The sequence below is a fragment of the Enoplosus armatus genome, chromosome 6 (assembly GCF_043641665.1).
Source record: "Enoplosus armatus isolate fEnoArm2 chromosome 6, fEnoArm2.hap1, whole genome shotgun sequence".
Taxonomy (NCBI): Eukaryota; Metazoa; Chordata; class Actinopteri; order Centrarchiformes; family Enoplosidae; genus Enoplosus; species Enoplosus armatus.
In genome coordinates, this window is record NC_092185.1 from 12405005 (window position 1) to 12426034 (window position 21030).

At 39.0% G+C, this 21030-nt stretch overlaps 2 protein-coding genes across 2 annotated transcripts; both read left to right on the forward strand.

Moving 5' to 3' along the window:
- The first annotated feature begins 2095 nt into the window (after positions 1–2095).
- Positions 2096–8181, forward strand: saal1 (serum amyloid A-like 1). The gene is made up of 13 exons (XM_070907812.1): positions 2096–2211; positions 2597–2796; positions 3306–3407; positions 4180–4263; positions 4379–4458; positions 4553–4612; positions 4694–4809; positions 5352–5514; positions 6194–6276; positions 6405–6590; positions 6837–6994; positions 7154–7246; positions 7817–8181. The coding sequence occupies exons 1-13, from the start codon at positions 2208–2210 to the stop codon at positions 7892–7894; spliced, it is 1407 nt and encodes a 468-aa protein (XP_070763913.1). The 5' UTR covers positions 2096–2207; the 3' UTR covers positions 7895–8181.
- Positions 8182–15866: 7685 nt separating this feature from the next.
- tph1a (tryptophan hydroxylase 1 (tryptophan 5-monooxygenase) a) lies at positions 15867–20678 on the forward strand. The gene is made up of 11 exons (XM_070906687.1): positions 15867–15956; positions 17896–18030; positions 18223–18406; positions 18496–18596; positions 18687–18754; positions 18838–19034; positions 19166–19301; positions 19395–19521; positions 19635–19730; positions 20084–20217; positions 20353–20678. The coding sequence occupies exons 1-11, from the start codon at positions 15867–15869 to the stop codon at positions 20525–20527; spliced, it is 1443 nt and encodes a 480-aa protein (XP_070762788.1). The 3' UTR covers positions 20528–20678.
- The last annotated feature ends 352 nt before the right edge of the window (positions 20679–21030 follow it).

The window sequence follows — 21030 nt, forward strand, 5'->3', positions numbered from 1 at the left end:
AAATACAACTAATTTTTATTACCCAATTCAAATAGGGTAGCCATTTATTTGGCCACATTTATCCAAAATATTACTATATTTGTTTACCTTTTTGTATACCTATAAAACGACTGTGAAAGAAGGCAGATTTCAAAATATTAAAATTATTTGCTTCAAAAATGTTTCATGAGAGAGGAAATTCATTTGATACATTTGTTAGGCTTCAAGAATACACACGATGCAAAAATATTATACTATTTAAAGTTAATATTTGTTTTAATGTAAGAGAACACACTGCATTATCTAAATTGCATGTGGATCATGAATGGCACAGGATGTGCAACTGAACTCATTGCACTACATCCTTGATTACAGTCATCCTCTACCTGCGGTGTCACGTTACAAGACTTGGCATCATATCAAGCTGCAACTTTCCAACTCTCAGACAAAGTCATGACATTAGGTTTGTGGCTATAGTACCCATGAGTTTAAACCCCTTTTAACAGTTGAAAACTCTTTTAGAGACTGAGAAAACGTATACTGGTCAACAGATGCTTGAACAGAGTACTCACTTGTGCAAAGCAGTTTTACAAAATAGGAGGTTATTAATTACTTCAGCTGGTGGGTTGATCTTTTACATCACGCACGTTCCGCTACATAAAAGCTGTTTACTCATGTTTTTTATCTGTGGTTATATCTTGGAAACAAACATGAAGTTATTTTGCATGGTCTCAAATAGCTGTTCAGTGGAAGCTCCTCCAAATGCAAACAGGGCTTTTTGACCACTCCCACAGGGGGACAGCTGCATAATGAGGAAGGTGTATTGTTATTTCTGTCTGACAGTATACTGTGTTGATTCAGGGAGGACAGTGCAATGTTTGACAGTGCAAATTACCTGACAACACATTTGATTAGAGGCGGGACTATTAAAGATTTGGTAATCCATGTTGACATAATACTATTTAACATCCTTGTTGTCAGACTTGGACTTTCCCATAAAACAGGCACTTTAAACTAGGCAGGTTTAGGTAGTCTGATGTGATTATTTGATCACAGGACCAGATCAGTATGCTGGCTTCAATTATTTGGAGGGAAAGGTGTGATCGGAGGGTAGAAAAGGGGGAAGAAGACTTCTGAGGAGATGCTCTATTAAATCAAATGTTAAAATTTAGGTTTTATGTATCCTCTAACCAACAAGGTTTTTTTTTATTTTGTTTGTTTGCACTTCATTCATCTTTTCTGTAACTCACTCAAGCTCAATCATATTTGGGCTGCAGGTTCTCCAAAACAGAGAATAAATGTTTCTTTCTATTATTATTATATAAGGACAACTAAAACATTAGATACAACAGAAACATGTTTTACGTTTTCAGCCAGAACTATTCAAATTTAACAACCCCAATTTTAGGTCCCGGCTAAATTTTACTACGCCACAACTCCAACTCAGCCAGTTGTTTGCTTTTTGGCAGAGCAAGCATTTCTGTTTGCAGGAAAGTATGCTGTGGGAACCCTTTGTTATTAGTTATGCAATCATTAGCAGCTGATGCTGATACTAAAGTAATTATTAGAGAAATTAGAAATTATATTTATAATCAATTCATGTATTGTCTAATAAGAAAACTAGCAAATGTTCACTTTTGAGAAGCTGTTGCCAGTGAATTTATGCCATTTTTGCTTCATAAAATGCCTTGACAATTAATTCATTACATTTACAATTATTCTACTAACGTTGATCAATTCAATTATGATTGTTCCCAGGGTCCTATGAGCATGTGTGTCGCTCAATATAAATTAATTGTAAGAGATTGGTAAGGGCTAACTTCGCAGTTCAAATTGCAAAATAACTTAAGGGAGATGGACATTTCATATACAGGGTGTAAATTTCAAGGATCTGCATGTCTGATTTGTAGGTCCCTCAGATAGCACTCGTGGTCCTGGATTAAGGCTAGTAAAAAAGGTAAATGCACCGTACATTGAAAGATTGCTCTGTCCTCATGCACACTGCAGGTGGCGACATTCATTGAAACTGGAGGTGGTCGACCTCAAGAAGAAGACTGCGCAGCATGTACACATGGTTCGCGCATGCGCATCAAGTTGCTTGTACTAAATGGAGGCTGTTTGAAATGTCGTCTGGAAACTGCTGTGAAGTGACAGTTTAAAGACCTGCGATGATATTGTATTTAATATTTACCAGCTAACGCTACTTACGTTTATAGAGAGCGGTCACTATGGGTGAGTTGACACTAAAAACTGTTTAGTACTGTAAGTATGACAGCTAGCTAGATAGCAACCTGCCGGTAAGAGCAAAATGTGCATCTTCTAGTTAACTTAGCTAGCTAACGTAAATTGTTAACGTTAAACAAACTCGTGCAAAGTTTGTATTCAGCGTAGCTATAGCATTAACTTAACTTAGCATTAAGTTACTCAATTGATGCCATTGGCTATAAGGGGGTGTTAAATGGTTAGCAGAAATCCTACCGTTGAGTCTGTTTAAAGTTATTGGGAAAATTAATGCCAAAATGACCGATCTCTGAACACACCACAAAGTAGACTCCAAAATGACAATGATGTCTGTTTCTGTTGGTCAAGTGAATTAAAAACTCCCCCCCTCCCCCAGACTATAATGTGGATGGTGCTGAGGAAGTGGAGTCTGAGAGATCCTCGTCTCCAACTGGAATACCGTCGCCTGTAATGGACCGTAACCCATCACCACCCCCAGACACAGCCGATGGAGAGGAGGGCGAAGTTTTGGACGCCATTGGAGACACTGTTTACAGCAAGCACTGGCTCTTCAGCACCCTGACTCATCTCATCCATGTAAGCTGGCTGATTATTGCTAATGAGAAATCTGAGGCATGAAATCTTCATTAAGTACTTGAAAATGAAAGGGGGAGGTATCATGCAGTAGTTCATGGGTTCAGTGGAAAATAGCTGCTAAGTAACTTGTTTGGAAAAGCTTATGGGAGTGTGCAAATTCCAAATAAGGACAACATTGTTGTTGCCAATGTCACTACCTGATCCATCCAAGCTCACTACAGTAACGTACACTGCTTCAAACACAGGTGTACTGGAGATCAGGCTGTGACCACACAGTTTGAGTTGCATTTATTTTCTTCACCTATTTAACAATACCCTTTTCCGACCAGCCAATTGAGAGACCACAAATCAAGTCAGTTGGAATGCAACATCTTCCAATTACACTTGATATTCAATTAATGGGAGCTTCTTAATGTATTACACATTGTCCCTCTGTGCTGTTGCTCAGCTGCACACTGTCCAATATTGCTAACATTTCTTAATGTTTGTAAAATGGTCATGTCTTGCAGATGGTCACAGAGCATTCGGAGGTGGACTCTGAAGGTCAGATGCAGCTCCCTGATGATGATGAGGAAGATCTATGTAGAGTCTGGGATATGGCAATGGATAAGGTACAGTTCTTCGTCTATACACCTCACATTCAGGATTTTATTTGCCACCCTGCTCTGCTGTGTTTTCCCTGTTAAAGGAGAATTTGTGTTGTGTTAAATATATCACTCCGTTAAAGGAAAGTTTCATGAACAATGTGGTTTCTACTGAATGAATGATATTTATAATGGTAAAAAAGTAGAGTAAATGTGTAGTAAATTGGATGATTTGTTAAAAAAAAAAAAAGTTAAATAATAAAAACAAAATGTGCATTCTTTGGATTCTTTTCCCATTTTGTTGTAGTTTAGTAAGTGGTAAACCTTTTTACCAAATTTACATCTGGAAAGTAGAAATTAAACATGAGCAACACCATCTGAGCAACAGAAGTAGTACTACATTCTGTGAATTCAGGATATTTAACCACAAATATTGAAATATGCTGCTGGTGTCTTTGTGTCTGCCATTCATGTAGCATTACCAATTAATTAAACCATACACTCAGTTGGTAGTTTATTAGGTACACCTAACTAAAACTGATGCTGCCTAATATAACAGTCCTGCAGTAAACCCCCACAAACTACATCCTCCAAAATGATCATGAAGTTTAATCAACACCTTTTTAAAAAATTACTGAACATCATAACCTTTATAAAGGTAGGATTTATTGCAGGACTGCCATTAGTTTTAGCTAGGTGGTCCTAATAAACTGGCAACTGAGCGTATGTTGTAGTTGGAAGTGAATCATGTAAAGGTTTACATATTTACTAATGACTGTTTTTTACCAACTGTGTGTAGGACGTGGCTGGTTTTCTGCAAGAATTCAAAGCTACAGATATCCTTCTTGGGGTGATAGCCAAATCTCGTTGTCCACGTCTCACAGTGAGTGAAATCCTTTACAGTTAATGCATTCTCTGTCAAAATGTAATCCTGAATAAGGTATTTAATCTTTGAGAATCCCCATGACAGATTGTAGTTTTGCCTTTTGCTTCTCTAGGAAATTTGTGTTGGAATCCTTGGGAACATTGCTTGTTTTCCTGATACTTGTCTGACTCTCAGCCAAAATGAAGACTTAGGGTGGGTAAAAGTCATCATCTGTAATTGTCCTTAAATCAATTTTGTACACTATGGTGATTCATTCTAATTAATGCAAGTCCCTGCGTGTCCATAGGGCTGTGCTGTTGCTTCTTCTTGGAGATACAGATCCTCCGACCCTCCTGGAAACAAGCAGGTGACATTTGCATTTTTCTGTAGACATGTGAGACAGAGAGACTGAGAGCGAAGTATTCATCTTTTCTGATGATGTTTGCAGATTACTGCTGACCTGTGTCTCTCAGAAAGATGTCTGTTCCCTGTGGCTTCAGCGAATACAACAGCAGACGTCTGTGCACTCCAACCTCTGTTTCATCATGTGCAGCTCTACCAACAGTACGGTGCTTTTACTCATTCCTTCCCCTATAATAAGTTGATAAAATGGTATTGTGTATGAGACTAAATTAAATATCTGTTTGACATATCAAGATGACTTACATTAAGTTCCTGTAAGCTGTTTATCTTAAAGGTTCCCTGTGGAGGTTCTGACCTCTAGCAGCACTATAGAGCTGTCTGTCCTCATTTTCGCACGATGGTGCACATGCACATGTGCACGTGGGTGACACCATACACAGCCCTGCCAATAGTTTCACACTATTCCACAGGTGGGGGTAACATGCCATGATATGCTGCAATGTGCTAACCAAGACAGGGAAGAAGAAGACTGCTAGCAAGTGAATAAAGATGTAAACAATGCTTGGTTTGACATACTTTTCAAAAAGAGGATAGCATTTGACATGTTTGTTAGACCACTGCATTTAAACTTAACTTTTGTTTGTTCACCAGAAAACTCCACAGGGCACCTTTTAACTACTTGCAACCTTTTTGTCTGTTTTCTAAAGTGGTTATTGTAAGTAATTACCCTCTGTGTTTTACAGCTGACCTGCTTGAGAAGGTTGGAGAGCTGGTCGACAAACTGTTTGACCTTGACGAAGAGCTGATGAAGAGTTGGGTCACAGCTCAGCCAAGTGAGGAGGAGGATGATGGGGAAAGCCGTCTGGATGTGGCCTCATGTCTTCTTGAGGCAGCCAAGCAGCTTAGGTGGGTATCTGAAATTGAAATTCTGAAGAATGTTAAAGAGTTTGTAGCCTTTGCATGATTACATTTACTGTCAGTGGGAACTGAAAAGTTTTCGATAGAAAGCATAAGTTGGAGGTTAAAACCTTACCAGGTTAATCAGTTTCCACAGATTACGGATTATAAACTGCCGGTAATTTGCGAATATGAAAGCCAATCACACAGTTTACATACTGAAGACATAAAAAATCATTGCATTTTGAAGGCACTTAATAAATGGTGTGCATTTGTTGTCTTAACTTGATATTGATGTTTCATAATTTAAGGCACCAACTGTGCAAATACTGTTTAAATTTGTCAAGTGATCATTAGTGTAATTTTGAACACTCCCTGAGTCCATATTCTTTCTGGTACTGCCCTCTTATTGGCGGATAAAGGTACAAGCCTACACATGAAGATTTAGGTTTGTGTTGCTAATGCTCAGGTCTGAATTACGGCCAAAACCTAAATGAATAATTACCTTAGTCGTGATGAAATGCCTTCAGTCCCTCTTTTTTTCATATTTGTATATCTATGTTAAGTTGATGCAATGCACTTGTATATTTGTTGATATTATTGACGTCTCGTGAAATATATCTATTATTTATTGTCAGTCTAATACAGCAGAGATCAAACTATACGTGGTACTTGATTGTTTTCACAGATCAGAGAGTCCGAATGGCTTAGAGGTTTACCTTCACGCCCTCCAACTCCTCACCACCATAGACGAGGGCATTCAGACTTTTGGTAAGAGCGATCAACACAGTTTGTATTGAGTTCAGCTGGTCTTGGGACATCATTACAGAAGTTAAAGACATTTATCATAGTTGCTGAAGTGACCTTTCAACAGACGAGACACTGTTTGTTTCTTCTAGCTGCCCCTGATGGACCCGGCAAAGCCATATGGGACTTTGTCAGTGACGTTGTGTGTGAGGACCTCTGCCAGCCAAATGATCTTCCAGTTGTCCTGCAAGAGCAGAAGAGCATTTTGGTTCAGGCATTTTCTGTTCTGCAGGCTCTTTATAGATGCCAGGATCAGTGGCGAAACAGAGGTGACACAAGTAAGCGTTCTATCAGCTCCACTGTTCTTCGGTTGCACATTTGACCACAGATTCAGCTGTGGTCACTGAATGACACTGAATGACCCTGAGATCTGCCTTATTAATGCATGTAGTACTCTGAACATTGATTTAGTGTTAGCTGTTTGATTTCCATTAGAAATATATGTAATTATATGGTATCACATGATTAAGATTGGGGCCAATCAAGGCTTTTTTTAAACAAATACTTCTGTCTTTTGCCTCCAGGTCTTCCCCTCATTGGAACCATTTTGCGGGTGCTTCAGTACCACAGTGAGGGCAAAGATGTCGATACCAGCAAAGAAGAAACAAAAGACGAACAGCTCCAGACTCTAGCAGAGATCACAGCTGAGTTTCTATCTGACATCTGCATTCAGATTCCCAAGGTAACACCAAAGAACGCTTTGCTAACTTTCCTGTTGGATCAGATTGTTCACTGAGATTGTTAAATGCAAAAAATGAAAACGGAAAATGTGAAGCAGAGGTTTCTTTTCTCTTTGAAAGGCCACTGAAGTCTGTTTGTTTTGTTTTTTCGATCTTCTAAGGACACCGTGGCCGATTTGGTGAAGAAAGGTTACCTCACAGAGAAGACATCTCTCACAGCTGCAGGCAGTTTAGTTCCCAACTTTAAGACTTCAGTAAGTGTTGTCTCCAAAATGGGTTAAGTGTAATCAGATATATGTATTACCTTCAGTAGTGGAGTAACTAGAATGAAAGATATCCAGTTTTTTATTTTGAGCATGAGAAGTGAGACTTTACTCATTTTCCTTGTACATACTGTACAGACAGATCTGGAGTCGGTGAAGATAATTGGCATGTAATCTTATTACTGTTCGAATGATTAGTTAATATAAAGCAAATGGTATGACTACAATTAATTGAAGTCCTTTATTAGGTACAAGTAGTAGATGGCTGGTTACAGCTTCTTAAATTTGAGTTTCAAATATTTGTAAAATGGAATAGCTTTTGGCGTAAAATGACAAATGGATTTATTGATTCAACTTCATTACACATTGAATTTCTTGAGTACATATTCTCTAATCCTCTTGTGTGCAAGCTGCTGCCCATGATGCCATTGATTCACTGAAGTGTATTTTAGAGCTTGTGTCAGGTTAAGACGTGTGATGGACTGTTGCTCTATGCCACCAGCTCCTGTGGAAAATAAACATTGTGTTTCCACCCCCCCTGCCCTTCTTCCTCTCGTGCAGTTTCAGCACCTGCACTCCATGCTGTCAGAGACTGATCCCCAACTGGCAGACATGGTGAGGAAACAGTTTCCTGTCTGAGGCGTCCAGCAGATCCGTGTTCAGCACTCATCCAGACTCTCACCACTGCTTTTTATAGTGGCCTCTATTTCCCCTCCAAAGATCCTGCTTCAGCTCATATTATTTGGATTTCCATTGGAAAGACGTAACGAGGATGTCACACCATCACGAGTGGCGGAAGGACAGCGTGACTGTGTCATCTTTTTCTGTTTTTTGTTTTCATATTTTGACAAAACGTGATGAATTTCGATTGTGTTTCAGTTTCTATGTTTTTTTTATTGTTCTATGAATGCTATTTTTGTATTAAATAATTGACTGTCTTTTATTAAAAAGAAGATTTGTGCTTAAAAGCTTTTGCTGAATCATCATTATCATCTTGGCTTGATGCAAAGCAGAAAAGTCCATCACTGACAAAAAGCATTTTTGTCATTTAAGTTTCTATTGTTACAAAGAAGGGAGAAACCTTTTTATATCATTTCAGGAAAATAAAATAAAAGTTAAATAAAAAAATAAGTAGCACATATGGAAGCGAGAGATTCAGTCCACAATAAAATGAAAGTTTGAAGTTTGAAGTCTGAAATCCAAACAGACAAAAAGTCCCATCTTCCAAACTCTTCTTTCAAATCTTGACCTTTGGCTGTTTTCCAATGAAATAATTAATAATAATTCTCAATAATAACTGAAAATGCACATTTTGTTATATTTGGTACTTGAGATCTGTCCCCTAATAAACAAAACAGAGGTCAGGAGGATTGCTAAACCAAACCAACCACCCTGGACTTCCATAATTTTGAACCAGGTCTCACTGATTCTGCACTTTCCACACAAATCCTTCATCAGGTCAGCATACATTTCCTGAACATCTTGTTTGAAGGCCGTACATTGGCATCCATAGATCATTTACATTTTCTTTATTTAAAAATGTAAATAAAACACTGGTACAATGAAGATTTTACTGCAGTATTGTACATTTTACAGTTGTAAACATATACTATGTAATTACAATCTTTTTGGTATTTACATTGTTTTTGGCTGTACTTTCTTCTGTCTTCTTCAATTTGCCTCATGTAGGCAAGTGTCTCTGTCTGACATTCTCCACGTAAACATATCAGCCTTCACTGCAGCGTGGCACAAGAGCCATTTTATTATTATTTGTCCCTGTTTTTATATGATGAAAATATACATTTCTATATGAGACAAAACGAAACTGCGTTGACTGTATATTGAGTCACCTTTCCAAGCATATGAGTAATGGTACTAATGCTGATGACAACATCAAGTGTTTACCAGAGGGTGACAGTCACTCGGTAACGACAATAAAATTAGATGAAAGGCTTGAGCCTGGCAACAATGAACTCATTTGGTTTCCAAATGCACCATTTCGCCCACTCATGGAGAAGAGCAGGACAACCTGCGCATTTCCAGTGAGCTTACGAAGGCTCTGTGAATATAGCAGCTTTTTAATTAAAGCTTGGATTGATATGTAGAACACTCTTTCTAATGGAAATCCTGAGATGGTTAGAGCGTATGCAGGACAGAGATCACCCTATGGGGGGGGGGGGCTGTCTTTTTAATCCTGCTATCTCTAGACACAATCTGAACCTTGACTAGACTTGTGATGCACATAGGTGCCTTGATCTGCGAGTCATGCCCTGTTTGTGTTGTAAATGGCTAGAATGATGTAGATGTAATCATGCCTGGCCTTTCAAGATTGCTTGTGGCCAGTGACTTGCACTTAGGTGGGCGCTCTGTCTTCAGGCCTCGCTCCCAGGCGTGTCATGTCACAGAGATCAGGGTGAAGCCCAGATGTTTCCTGCCTCCCTGCCAAACTTAATTGTCGGCCTGCCAGTCTTCACAGCAGCTTGATATGATCTGACTCCATGCACACAACACAGCATGCCGGTCCTTGTGTGGCTGGTGCTTTATACACATCAATGGCGCCGAGGCATGTCAGGCCTGTCTGATGCTGATGCCGGATGACAGTTGCTTATTTTTCTGTTCACCTCGGCCCACACAACTCGCTGTTTTTTTTAAATGACCTGACATTTTGCCTTACAGGGAAATGTGTTCTATTTTTGTTTCACACTTGTGTGAAAATTCACATCTGATCAAAGTCCTTATATAACCTGGAAATAATATAACACTACTTTTCACATGACATACCTGTGAAGTTGATAAATATTTTGATTTTGAACATTTTACTAAGGCTCATCAAGGGGAGTTGGGGATGTAATAAACAGCTCTTCTGTAACAAGAAACAGGCTTTAAGCTGTGATCAAGTGGGATCAAAGGGCCTTTTCTGTGGATACTCCAGTGAAAGGGAGTAGGAGACGGAGTCGAACTGCCCTCATGATGGAGGACAGTCTCTCAATCAACATAAACAGAATCTTTTCTTGAGGACATCACATTTCGCTTAGAAGTATTCTTGTGTTTAGCCCCGAGATGTGGACAGAAAAGAACACATTTATGGAAAACGTAGGATTTTGTCAAGGCTGGATCTTCTAAACTAAGCTCTCTTGAGTGTGTAAAATGGCTCTGACACGGGCGTAGTACCTGTTGCTGGGCGAGCAGGAGGGATAATGAAGGGATGAAGAATGCGTGTGCAGCGTCACGTTCCCTCTCCTTTGATTCCAAGGCCTGGCCTATTCACAACCACCTGGTCAAGGCGTGTTAATAAAGACACATGATGCTATTGGGTGCAATCAAAGCCCCCTTCAGCTCATTTCCTGAGTTCCCTGGCTTTCTATCTCTTGTCAACAGAATCACAATGAAACTTTCCCCTTCGTGATCGCTGAATATCAAAGACACTGACGTTTCCTGCTCGCAAAAAAAGTGATGTGGTGACGTTTATGTTTGCCTTTACTACCTTTCCTGCTTCTTCAACCAGCTTATCTGTTAGGATATTGTAATGATAAACTAGACTGCAAGGATGCTATACAGGGTTCAACCTTCGCAAAGGCAGTGGAATATTTTTCTCACGTTGTCACCAACACAATCTCATTAATGCAGAGGAAGAAAGGATGTAGACCACCAAGAATCATCTTCTGTGAGGCATGCTCAGTGTGATTTCCAAGAGAGATTGAACATCCTAAAATCAACAAAAATGTTGATTAAAAATTGAAATAAAAAATGATTTAACAGTTTAGATTTAGTTTTTGAGTAAGCATGATACTTAGATGAATGAATGTCATAATATTTGTAGGTGTGAATGTCTCATGTCTCATGTATGTGAATGTATCCATGTTTCATGTTGGTCGGACATCAACCTATGAAATGTATATTATCTTATATACGAAGGCATTAAATTGCTTCCTTCAATTAGTAAGAGATTGTGAGCAAAATTCTGCACTAATAAAACAATTATACTGAATAAATAATGTATGTACATGTATTTGTTTTTCAAAAAGAATTGCTGCATTTATTTTTCAGTTGTGTTTTTTTATTTCTTGTATTGGAGAAATCATGTGGTTTTAGGAGATAACATGTATTAGATTAATATACGTGTTGCATAATATGCAAGTGCAGTCTTTAATGATCACCTAACCTAATTGATAATCAAAACACATTTAAAAAGCTCTCCAGATTAATTGATACTTTCAGTGACCCTTTTTTCTTTATCTTTTTTTTTTGTTGCATTACGTATAACGTTACTATTTTGAATGTGGCAGGTGTTTATGGGTGCAGCTCTATCCTGTCCTGTCCTTGTGTGCGCTGACGCCTGTCACCAAGTGGCATATGCTGCTGTTTGTTCAGCAATGAGAGAATTGGAGCTAATTAAAGAGACGCAGTCCAGTCACAGGAAGTGTGCGTAAGCAGACCATTCATTGTTCTGATTAGTTAGTTGTTCAAACAAGGCGCAGGATCAGGTGAAAGACTGGAATTCTATTGATGAAGTGCTGCTAGAAGACCTTGAATTCTCTGGAAATTCAAATAACACCGGTGTTAGAATCAGGAGTGGAAAGTCAGACTGACTGAGACTGAACCACTGACACTTTTTTCTTAAGTACAAATAAAATGTATTTTAAAGAGACTGAATCAAAACTATACTGATCTTTCTTCTGTTTCTTTTGTTTGTTTTTGCCTCTATTGCAAGAACAACAATCACAAAACCAATGCAGCTGGACAGTCATCAAATGTACCATCATAGATGAATTTGTGCATGAATGTTACGGTATTTAAATTTAATGCTTGCACAGATTTGATGCTGAAACATTTATAATTGCCTTGTTTTTGATTTTAATTTCCAACTCTACAGAAGCTGTACTCTGCAATAGATGAGATTAGAATGTATTAAAGTAATAAACTTAAATTGGTGTTTCATGTCATATTTGTTTAGTTTTGGCTACTTTAAATGTTTTGCACGTGAACAGCCAACTCAGTCTTTACCACATCCATGTATGTTTTTAATCTAACTAAACAGTATAAGTATTCCCTGTAAAAAGCTTTTTAACTGGTAGCTTTTTAATTTAGATAAATTAGATTTAGTTAACCTTTTTTCTGTTTTTCTAATCTGTGTTATACTTGGTGCATTTCCTGTGCTGCTGTAACACGTGTGTTAGGATGTGGTAAGTTAAAGCAAGTGTGAATGTAATTCATTACTTTAGAAACCTGCATGACAGGTGGCATCGACCATGCAGAAGAATCTTTCACTGAATCCCTATCAAAAAACGCTGTGACCTCTGACCTCCCTGGGGAGAAAGCAATAAGAATACAAATGATTATTGTAGTATTTTAGTTATTTATCCTCCAAATGCCCAGTGAGATTCAGTGCAGTTCTAATACATTCTAATGCTCACGCTGGGCAGTTTCTTAGTACCATGGGTGAGATTAGAGAGATCTCTTGCAGCTTGATGCTCAGACACTGTGAGTAAATCCCCTCTGATTGAAGTGAACAGAACTGGGACAGACTGGCCACAGTGCAGCTTTCGCATGCTCAGACATGTCTGTAACAGCAGCATGTCCCCTGCACAAACCTCCAGGGAGTGATCAGAATTAAGAGTTTGTGCAATAATGAACTTTCTATGAACAAATGTAATTTGTTCCTTCAAATGAGCATTAAAGACAGTTTGGTTGATAACCAGGCACTCCTCCTTCAAAAGGCAGTCATGAATGTTACAAAATGAGATGTGTTGAGTACTCTCATTATCTGACTGCAGGAGAGCATGAATGGCTTCATCAGGAGCCACAAGAAATCAATATTAAATATTAAAATAATGAAGGAGATCTGATCCAGGCACACAAGGAGATCCAGGACATGACCAGAGCATCTGCAGCATAAAAGTGTTGTCTGTAAAATTGTATTTATAAGTAGATTTTGGACGTGCTTGATCCGGCAGTGAAGAAGCCCACCTCAGTGTTTGTGTTCAATCATTACTGAATCATGAACAATACCATGGCCATACCATTCAGTAGGCTTTGTCCTTTCTCTCCTCTTGATAAACAAGCAAGCCACAATAGTTATTCTGGGAAAAAGATTTCAACCTTTTTCCATGTATTAGTCATAGGGTGAACATGTCTATAAGGTCCACAATGCTTGCCAATGCTCTTTGTATTGCTTAAGGCGGCAGCAGCCTAGTTAACTACTTGTGACGTTCACTGATGTATTCTGGTTTGAATGGACGGTCGCAGAACTACAGGGAAAGAAGTGTCCTTTATTCTCTTGTCAGAGGTGTAATCTGCATTTTGGATAGCAAGGTTTAGTCTATATCATATCTTTCTCTGTGTGGAGAAATTCTATATACACAGGCAGGATAATATGGAACAGCTACTTTACATTTTACAGAGAAAATGTGCCCTTCAAAACCATTAGACTACACTGAATTTCACTGCTACTGTCTGTTAGCATTTGTTAGATGCTATTTCCAGTGCCGCCACAGAGAGATCACTGGTGTGTGATACCGTGAAACTTTCTTCAAAGATAAAGCAGCTAATGCCAGATCTTTTAAAAAGGCTTTTTATTACCTTAATAGTCAATAATTCAGTCAAATAATAAATAAAGTTTCTTTTTTATTTACTAATAGTAATAATACGATACGTGTTCTTGCCTCTCTTCACTTTCTGCTTTGTATTGCTTCAATGATTTTATGCTTTTTATTTGTCAAGCATTTTGTCCTTAGCTGTTATAATATGTGCTAAATAAATCAAGTCTTTAATTATTATTATTATAATTATTAGGGCTGCTATTAAGAATTATTTTAATTTTTCTACTTTTTTTTTTTAATCAACAGATGAATCATTTTGACTATAATATGTCAGAAAAGTAAAAAATTAACATCACAATTTCCTAGTGGCTTTAAACAGCTTGATTTGTTTGACCAACTGTCCAAAATTCAATGATATTTAATTTACAATTATATAGAAAATAGAAAAGTCCTCACATTTGAGAGGATAAAACCAGAGAATTTAAATGATTGACAATCAAAATTGTTGCCAACTGATTTCTATTGTTTCAGCCCTAATCATTACTATACTGCCAACAGAAACGAGAGAGCAGCTGACTGCTGAGTTTCTGTAACCCAGCCATGTTTTTATAAGATTGCTATGTGATAAAATATTATTCGGTTGCTGTGGTTTTTGTTGTTGAATGTGACAAACACTGCTACTAACTCTAAGCAGAGGAAAAATGGAGATGTTTTAACTGACCTTTCAACTGTACATAATATTCATTGTTCATTTGTTGTGTTGTTTGGCACAGGCAGTGTATATTGTGTTAGCGCACTGAAGAAAAAATGCTTGCCTTCTGTAGGTGGAGGTGATAAGGAGCTTAATCTAACAGTCAGGTTGTTCACTCATGCTTTGCTGATCTGGTTCTGGGTTCTGTTGCCGCAAACTTCATGAGCAGTGCATACAAGTATGTGTAGTTACTGCTGGAGAGGCTCTGTGTACAGGAGAGCACTGATTCCTCTGCCAGATGTGTTTCTAATGGGCTACACTGACCACCATGATCTGATCTGAGAGCAGATCCAGAGAAGAGGAAGTTCCCCTCACTGCCTCCTTTGTTGTGTAAAGCATATGTCCGTGTCACGAGTGACACAGGCCAGGACCACCTGAGACAATCAGCATGTGCATCAGCCACATGTATCACTGCATTAAAGCAGTGTGGAGCTTAAAGTGCTGGCTGACACACAAACACATCTCACCTGTCCTATTTGTGAGGTGACTAAAGCTTAAGAGAACAGTGGTGTTATCTGTTTAAAGTAATGAGGTCTCTTAGGTTCAGCGCTCCCTCATCTTGGTTCTGCTTGCAGAGGCCTCTGAAGCCTTTCTCGCTGATTGTCTTGATCTTATTAAAAGGCTCATGGTGTTACAGACAGGAAAACATGCAGATTATTTATGCTATGTGCACGAGAACCCAGAGGTGCTTATAGTGCAGAGGAATGGATTTTAAAAGGGGGGCATGTTTGGATCACTGTACAATGACGGCAGGTGGGCTACGCTTGAATCCTCTTAAACCTTGACCTCTTCTTAGTCTCAAGGTGTCAACAAACAAGAAGAATCGACTGCTTGTGTCAACATGAGGAGTAAGCAGGTCTGCATCCATAACTAAATCAATATTTCCACATTTGGTTTTAATTAAGTGCTTGCAGATGAGAATAACATAATAAAATATAAAAATAAGTCCTGTTTTATATCTTTTTATGATAACTGCTGCACTTCTTTCTCAAACACATTGAAATATCTAATAAAAAACTGTGTAATAGGGAATTTTATTCTCTCAGTAAAATCAGAATGTGTGATTGATCTCATTGAAGCTGTTTCAGGCCTTTAGGTGAAATAAAAGATTCCCTTTTCCCCTAATGACGTGGGCGGTGCTGCTCTTTTTCCATTTGCTGCTGTGGGTGAGATTACTGCCCCCTCCTCTTTCTCACTGTGGTTAAATAGCAAAGCGCGCTGCTTCTCGGGGTAGACAGCCCTCTTTACATAGCGGAGGTTATTTAGATAATCCACCTGTAAGAACTACATAAAAAGGCAAATAACCCAGCGGCACTTTAACATGTACTCAAACAAAAACGAAGGACCACGTAGAGGAAGATCTTTTGACTCCATGAACATTGGCTTTGAAGAAAAACTGCTGAACAATGAGGTAAGACATTTTTCAATAAAAATAAAAAAGAAACAGTCATCTTTAATGCTTTCAAGCAGATATCTGCCAGCAGTACTGATGCTTTGATCTGTTTTTAAGTGTTTTGTCCTGTAAAAAGAGCACTGGTGAGGCTATAAAACCAAGAAGGGGAAGAGGTTTCCTTGTATGTGACATTTTAAGACTTACTTTTTTGACAGTGGTGGGGAGATCGGTCCGGGTCATCTTAATGAATAAGCCTTTCACTTTGTCGTCAGCGAAGATTAATTTAAGCCGTTTTGTTATAGTGTAATTTACGTCAAGGGGTTAAGAGGGTTAAAGCGAGATACCTCCGAATTTCATGTCATAAATTAGTCATTATTGCTCCTTCACTGATTTCCATAGTAAACGACAGAAGAGATAATCCTGCAGTGTCTGTGATGACTGACAGGAGACAGGGAGAAACCATTTTCTAAAGCTGTGTTGAATGCAGAAATGTATGTAAATAGAGTATTAATAGTTACATAAATTCAGATATAATTTTGCAGTCTTTGAGCAATGTATCTGTGCAGGGTCAAATGTCTGACATTCCTTTTCAAGATTGCAAAATAAACCACCAATAAACCAAAAGTGAATAAATGTGAAACAACAATTTTCTGTCTCTCACAATGAGGAGAAAACGTGAGAAAAAAATGGAATTGGTTCAGTTAAGCAGCTGTAATTAGGCCTAACTGTAAATCAACATTTTAGAATAATCACATGGACTTTTTAATGTGTATATTAAAAATACATCTAAAGCTGTGTATATGTTACAGTGATAAAGCTGACATTAACAAAGGGAAAAAAACAATTTGATGAGGAACAGGTGTGGGTAAAATCAGCTCACTTTGCAGCCTAAAACCTGCGTGCTGCAGTGATTAAACGCTGCCTAATGTCAGCTAAGATCCCAACATGCAGGGAGCTAATAATAGGCTTGCCCGTCGTCCAAATGAGATTGCAGTAAGGCGATTCTTTGAGACAGAGACAAGTTCATCTTCGTTAAACCGAGACGCAAAGAGTTGACCCCGGGGAGCGTCCTGATCCAGTCTCCATGCACTAATGCTTTCAGGGATACTACCGACCAGGGTCCACCGAAAACTGTTGTGCCGCGCTGTCTACACAATGCTCGAAGGGCGAAACATGGTAGGCAGCAACCGAACTGAATTTAACTGATTCGCTCCTTTACTCCCCTCCCACAAATCAGTTTGAGCCATTAGACTGTGTAGATGTTATATTATAGCCTTATGTACAGGGATAAAATATAGTGTCTAAATCAGATGTATGCTACGACTAAAATGAACGAGGAAAACGTTGCAGTAAATCCCAACAGATTAGTTGTTCTGTGCTGTTGGCATGTTAGAGTCCTGCTTCTAAAACCTGATGCAGGATTACATGAATTTTCCCCTGGCGTGTGCAGCGCGCACAGCCATGCGTCAACGTGAGAGCGCTGTCCGAGGTGCTGAAGTGGACAGGAAGGGTTGGTTCACTAAACTCAGCCCTGTCCCTACATGTGCCTCATGCATCTGCATTAATATTACTACTTGTTCCGAGTGTTGCATGTTAATTTTTTTTGGATGGCTAGATGCTCTTACGTGATTAGAAGTTGTGCATCCATGTCATTACCTGCCCTGAGCTATGGTTCAGTCACGGGGGAAATGCATTGTCTGAGCTTGACTCACGTGTTTTCACACTGCTGCCACATTTCTAAAGTGAGTTTCTTTCTCTGTTTGCAGTTAGTTCTTTACTGTTAGGGTTTAATAGTAACAAGAAAGGTGGCATTTCCAAAGATTTCTTCAGGTGATTAAAAAAAAAAGTTGATAAAAGGCCAATATCTCCTCACATGATCACATCAGAGGAGAGCCACTATTGGTTGTTGAATGCTGTTACGCAAATTATCCTGACTATCCTTCATTACTGTTTTCAGATAAACAAATCAACCTTCACAAAAATTGAAGAAAACACTGAAAAGAAGAATACATCAGAGAAAGAGAGAGCCACAATCATCTTTTCCCTCAAGAATGAAGTGGGAGGACTGGTAAAGGCACTCAAACTCTTCCAAGTATGGACATTTAGTTATTATACTCGTGGTTACTGCTCCTATCTATTAATGTGTTCCTTAGGAACATTGTGTCTATATTATAGGATAATATTTTTCATCATATATCCATAACATGTCCACCAGTAACTTATTAATTTATCATACTGATGATAAAGCAATGTAGGTGAAAATGATTCTCAATGTTTCTTGCAGGAAAACCATGTCAACCTTGTACACATAGAGTCCAGAAAATCCAAAAGACGCAACTCTGAGTTTGAAATTTTTGTGGACTGTGACAGCAACCACGAACAACTGAATGAAATCATCCAGCTGCTTCGAAAGCATGTGAACGTGGTGGATATGGAGCCTCCAGATAACTCCTGTCTACATGAGGAAGGTAAATGAAATCCAGATACTGTATTAGCAACATATCATTTTAGACAGTATTTACAGTAAATAACTCATATTTTTCTTCTCTCTTCTCAGATATGTATAATGTACCTTGGTTCCCAAAGAAGATTTCAGACTTGGACAAGTGTGCTAACCGTGTCCTGATGTACGGCTCTGAGTTGGATGCGGATCATCCAGTATGTACGCCCAAATCAGCCTAATGGTGGACAAAAAATGCTCCTTAAAATTGAATTATTCTCATATCTTTCTATATTCTGATCCATCAGGGTTTCAAGGACAATGTCTACCGGAAAAGGCGAAAGTACTTTGCTGATCTTGCCATGGCCTACAAACAGTGAGTTTTTATTATCATGGTTATTATGGAAATCTGTGAAGTTTTTTACTTGATACTTAGAGAATTTTGCTCTCTCATTCCAGTGGGGATCCCATTCCTCGTATTGAGTTCACAGAGGAGGAAGTGAAGACTTGGGGAGTTGTGTACAGGGAGCTCAACAAGTTGTACCCCACCCACGCCTGCCGGGAATACTTGAAGAACCTGCCGCTGCTCTCCAAATACTGTGAATTTCGGGAGGACAACATCCCTCAGCTGGAAGATGTCTCACGCTTCCTCAGGGGTAGGTTTTTTATGCCCTTAATAAAACATGCTTCTTTCGCTTCAAATACAAAACTGGAAAAGTAATTTTTATAGATTTTCTCAGCTTTGTAGAGTCACTCACTCATCTGTGTTTTAAACGTATCTTCTCAGAACGCACTGGATTCACCATCAGGCCTGTGGCCGGTTATCTGTCCCCGCGTGACTTCCTCGCTGGTTTGGCCTTCCGTGTTTTCCACTGTACCCAGTATGTGCGGCACAGCTCCGAACCCTTATACACCCCAGAGCCGTGAGTAATATACAGTACTATATTTAGAAAAGAGATGTCAACGTTCATACAAAGCTATTGATCCTAATATTCTGCCATCTTGTAATTATCAAGGGACACATGCCACGAGCTGCTGGGTCACGTCCCGCTGCTGGCAGAGCACAGCTTCGCCCAGTTTTCTCAGGAGATTGGACTTGCTTCACTTGGGGCCTCAGATGACTCAGTTCAGAAACTGGCTACAGTGAGTGACGCTGACGCTGGCACACTGGATCAAATCCAATTCCAAAAAGATATTCTCAAATGTAAAATCTAGAATAGTTGTCCTGATTGTTTTCGTTTTATCCTGTGTCACAGTGCTACTTCTTTACGGTGGAGTTTGGCCTATGCAAACAAGAAGGGCAGCTGCGAGCATATGGAGCAGGACTGCTGTCGTCTATCAGCGAGCTTAAGGTAAAAACATTTTAAGAGGAATATACTGTACAGTGGACATTAACAGTCTTCCTATTGGCTCATCATGAAAAGCTGTATATTACCTATAGACTTGCCTTCTAACCAGCCAAACCCATTAAAATAATTATATTAAGCAAACAGAAAAGTCACAATATAAGTGTGGCCATGTTTTAACCCTAAGGAGTGTCTTAAAATGCCAATTAAATGTATGTTAAAGGTGCTTGGTAAATACAACCACTCTTACGTTTGAAACAGCAAAATACAAATTGATTTGAATCAATCAAATGGCCCATATGTGCGCTAGTGTTTCCATACAGTGGTTGCAACATCTGTACCATGTTTCTCTCTTACAGCATGCACTCTCTGGTAATGCAAGGATAATGCCTTTTGACCCCAAAGTTACATCCAAACAAGAATGCATCATCACAACATTTCAGGATGTCTACTTTGTGTCAGACAGCTTTGAGGAGGCCAAAGTCAAGATGAGGTGAGCACATGAGATATTCATAATGAGAGATCGTGCATGGATAGAAGAAATATATCTACAAACTACACTGATGTTTTATGTGTAAATTAAATATCTACTACATATTATTCAATGATGACATTATGTTCATTTCAGGGAGTTTGCCAAGACCATCAAGCGTCCCTTCACAGTCCGATACAACCCTTACACCCAGAGCGTGGATGTGCTTAAAGACACTCCCAGCATCAACAGCGTGGTGGAGGAGCTTCGACACGAGCTTGACATCGTCGGCGACGCCCTCAGTCGGCTGAACAAGCAGCTGGGTGTCTGACTGCCCACGTTCCAGCTGAAGTTACAGTCCATCAACGCTCGCTGTGTCATCCCCAAGCGCCGCTGTAGAGATGCTGCTTGTGTATCGCCCTTCGTCAGTACAATGAATGTGCACTACTATTAAAACGCTCTGTGGTCCCCACTGCATGGTATATGGCTTAATCAGTTTACAGAGGCGCATTAGGTATGCTCAGCCACTGATATCAGTAAATTGCACAAACCCAAAGAGCTGCTTAACCTGAGACACTGTTTTGCTTCAGTTGTTCTTAGCTCAATTGTCTTCTGCATTGCAAACAGTCAACGAGCTTTCATGGTACTTTAGTACCCTTTTAAAACATCCCCAGCTGTTATAAACTCAGATGCGGTTTCCTCATCCTATTGTTAACTCTGCTGTGTACATTATCATGTGAATTTTTTTTGTATTTCATTTTCTTCTTCTTCACATTTAATCTTCCTCACTTCAGTAATATGTATAAAATGTACCTTGTTTGTATTCTTTTGGTG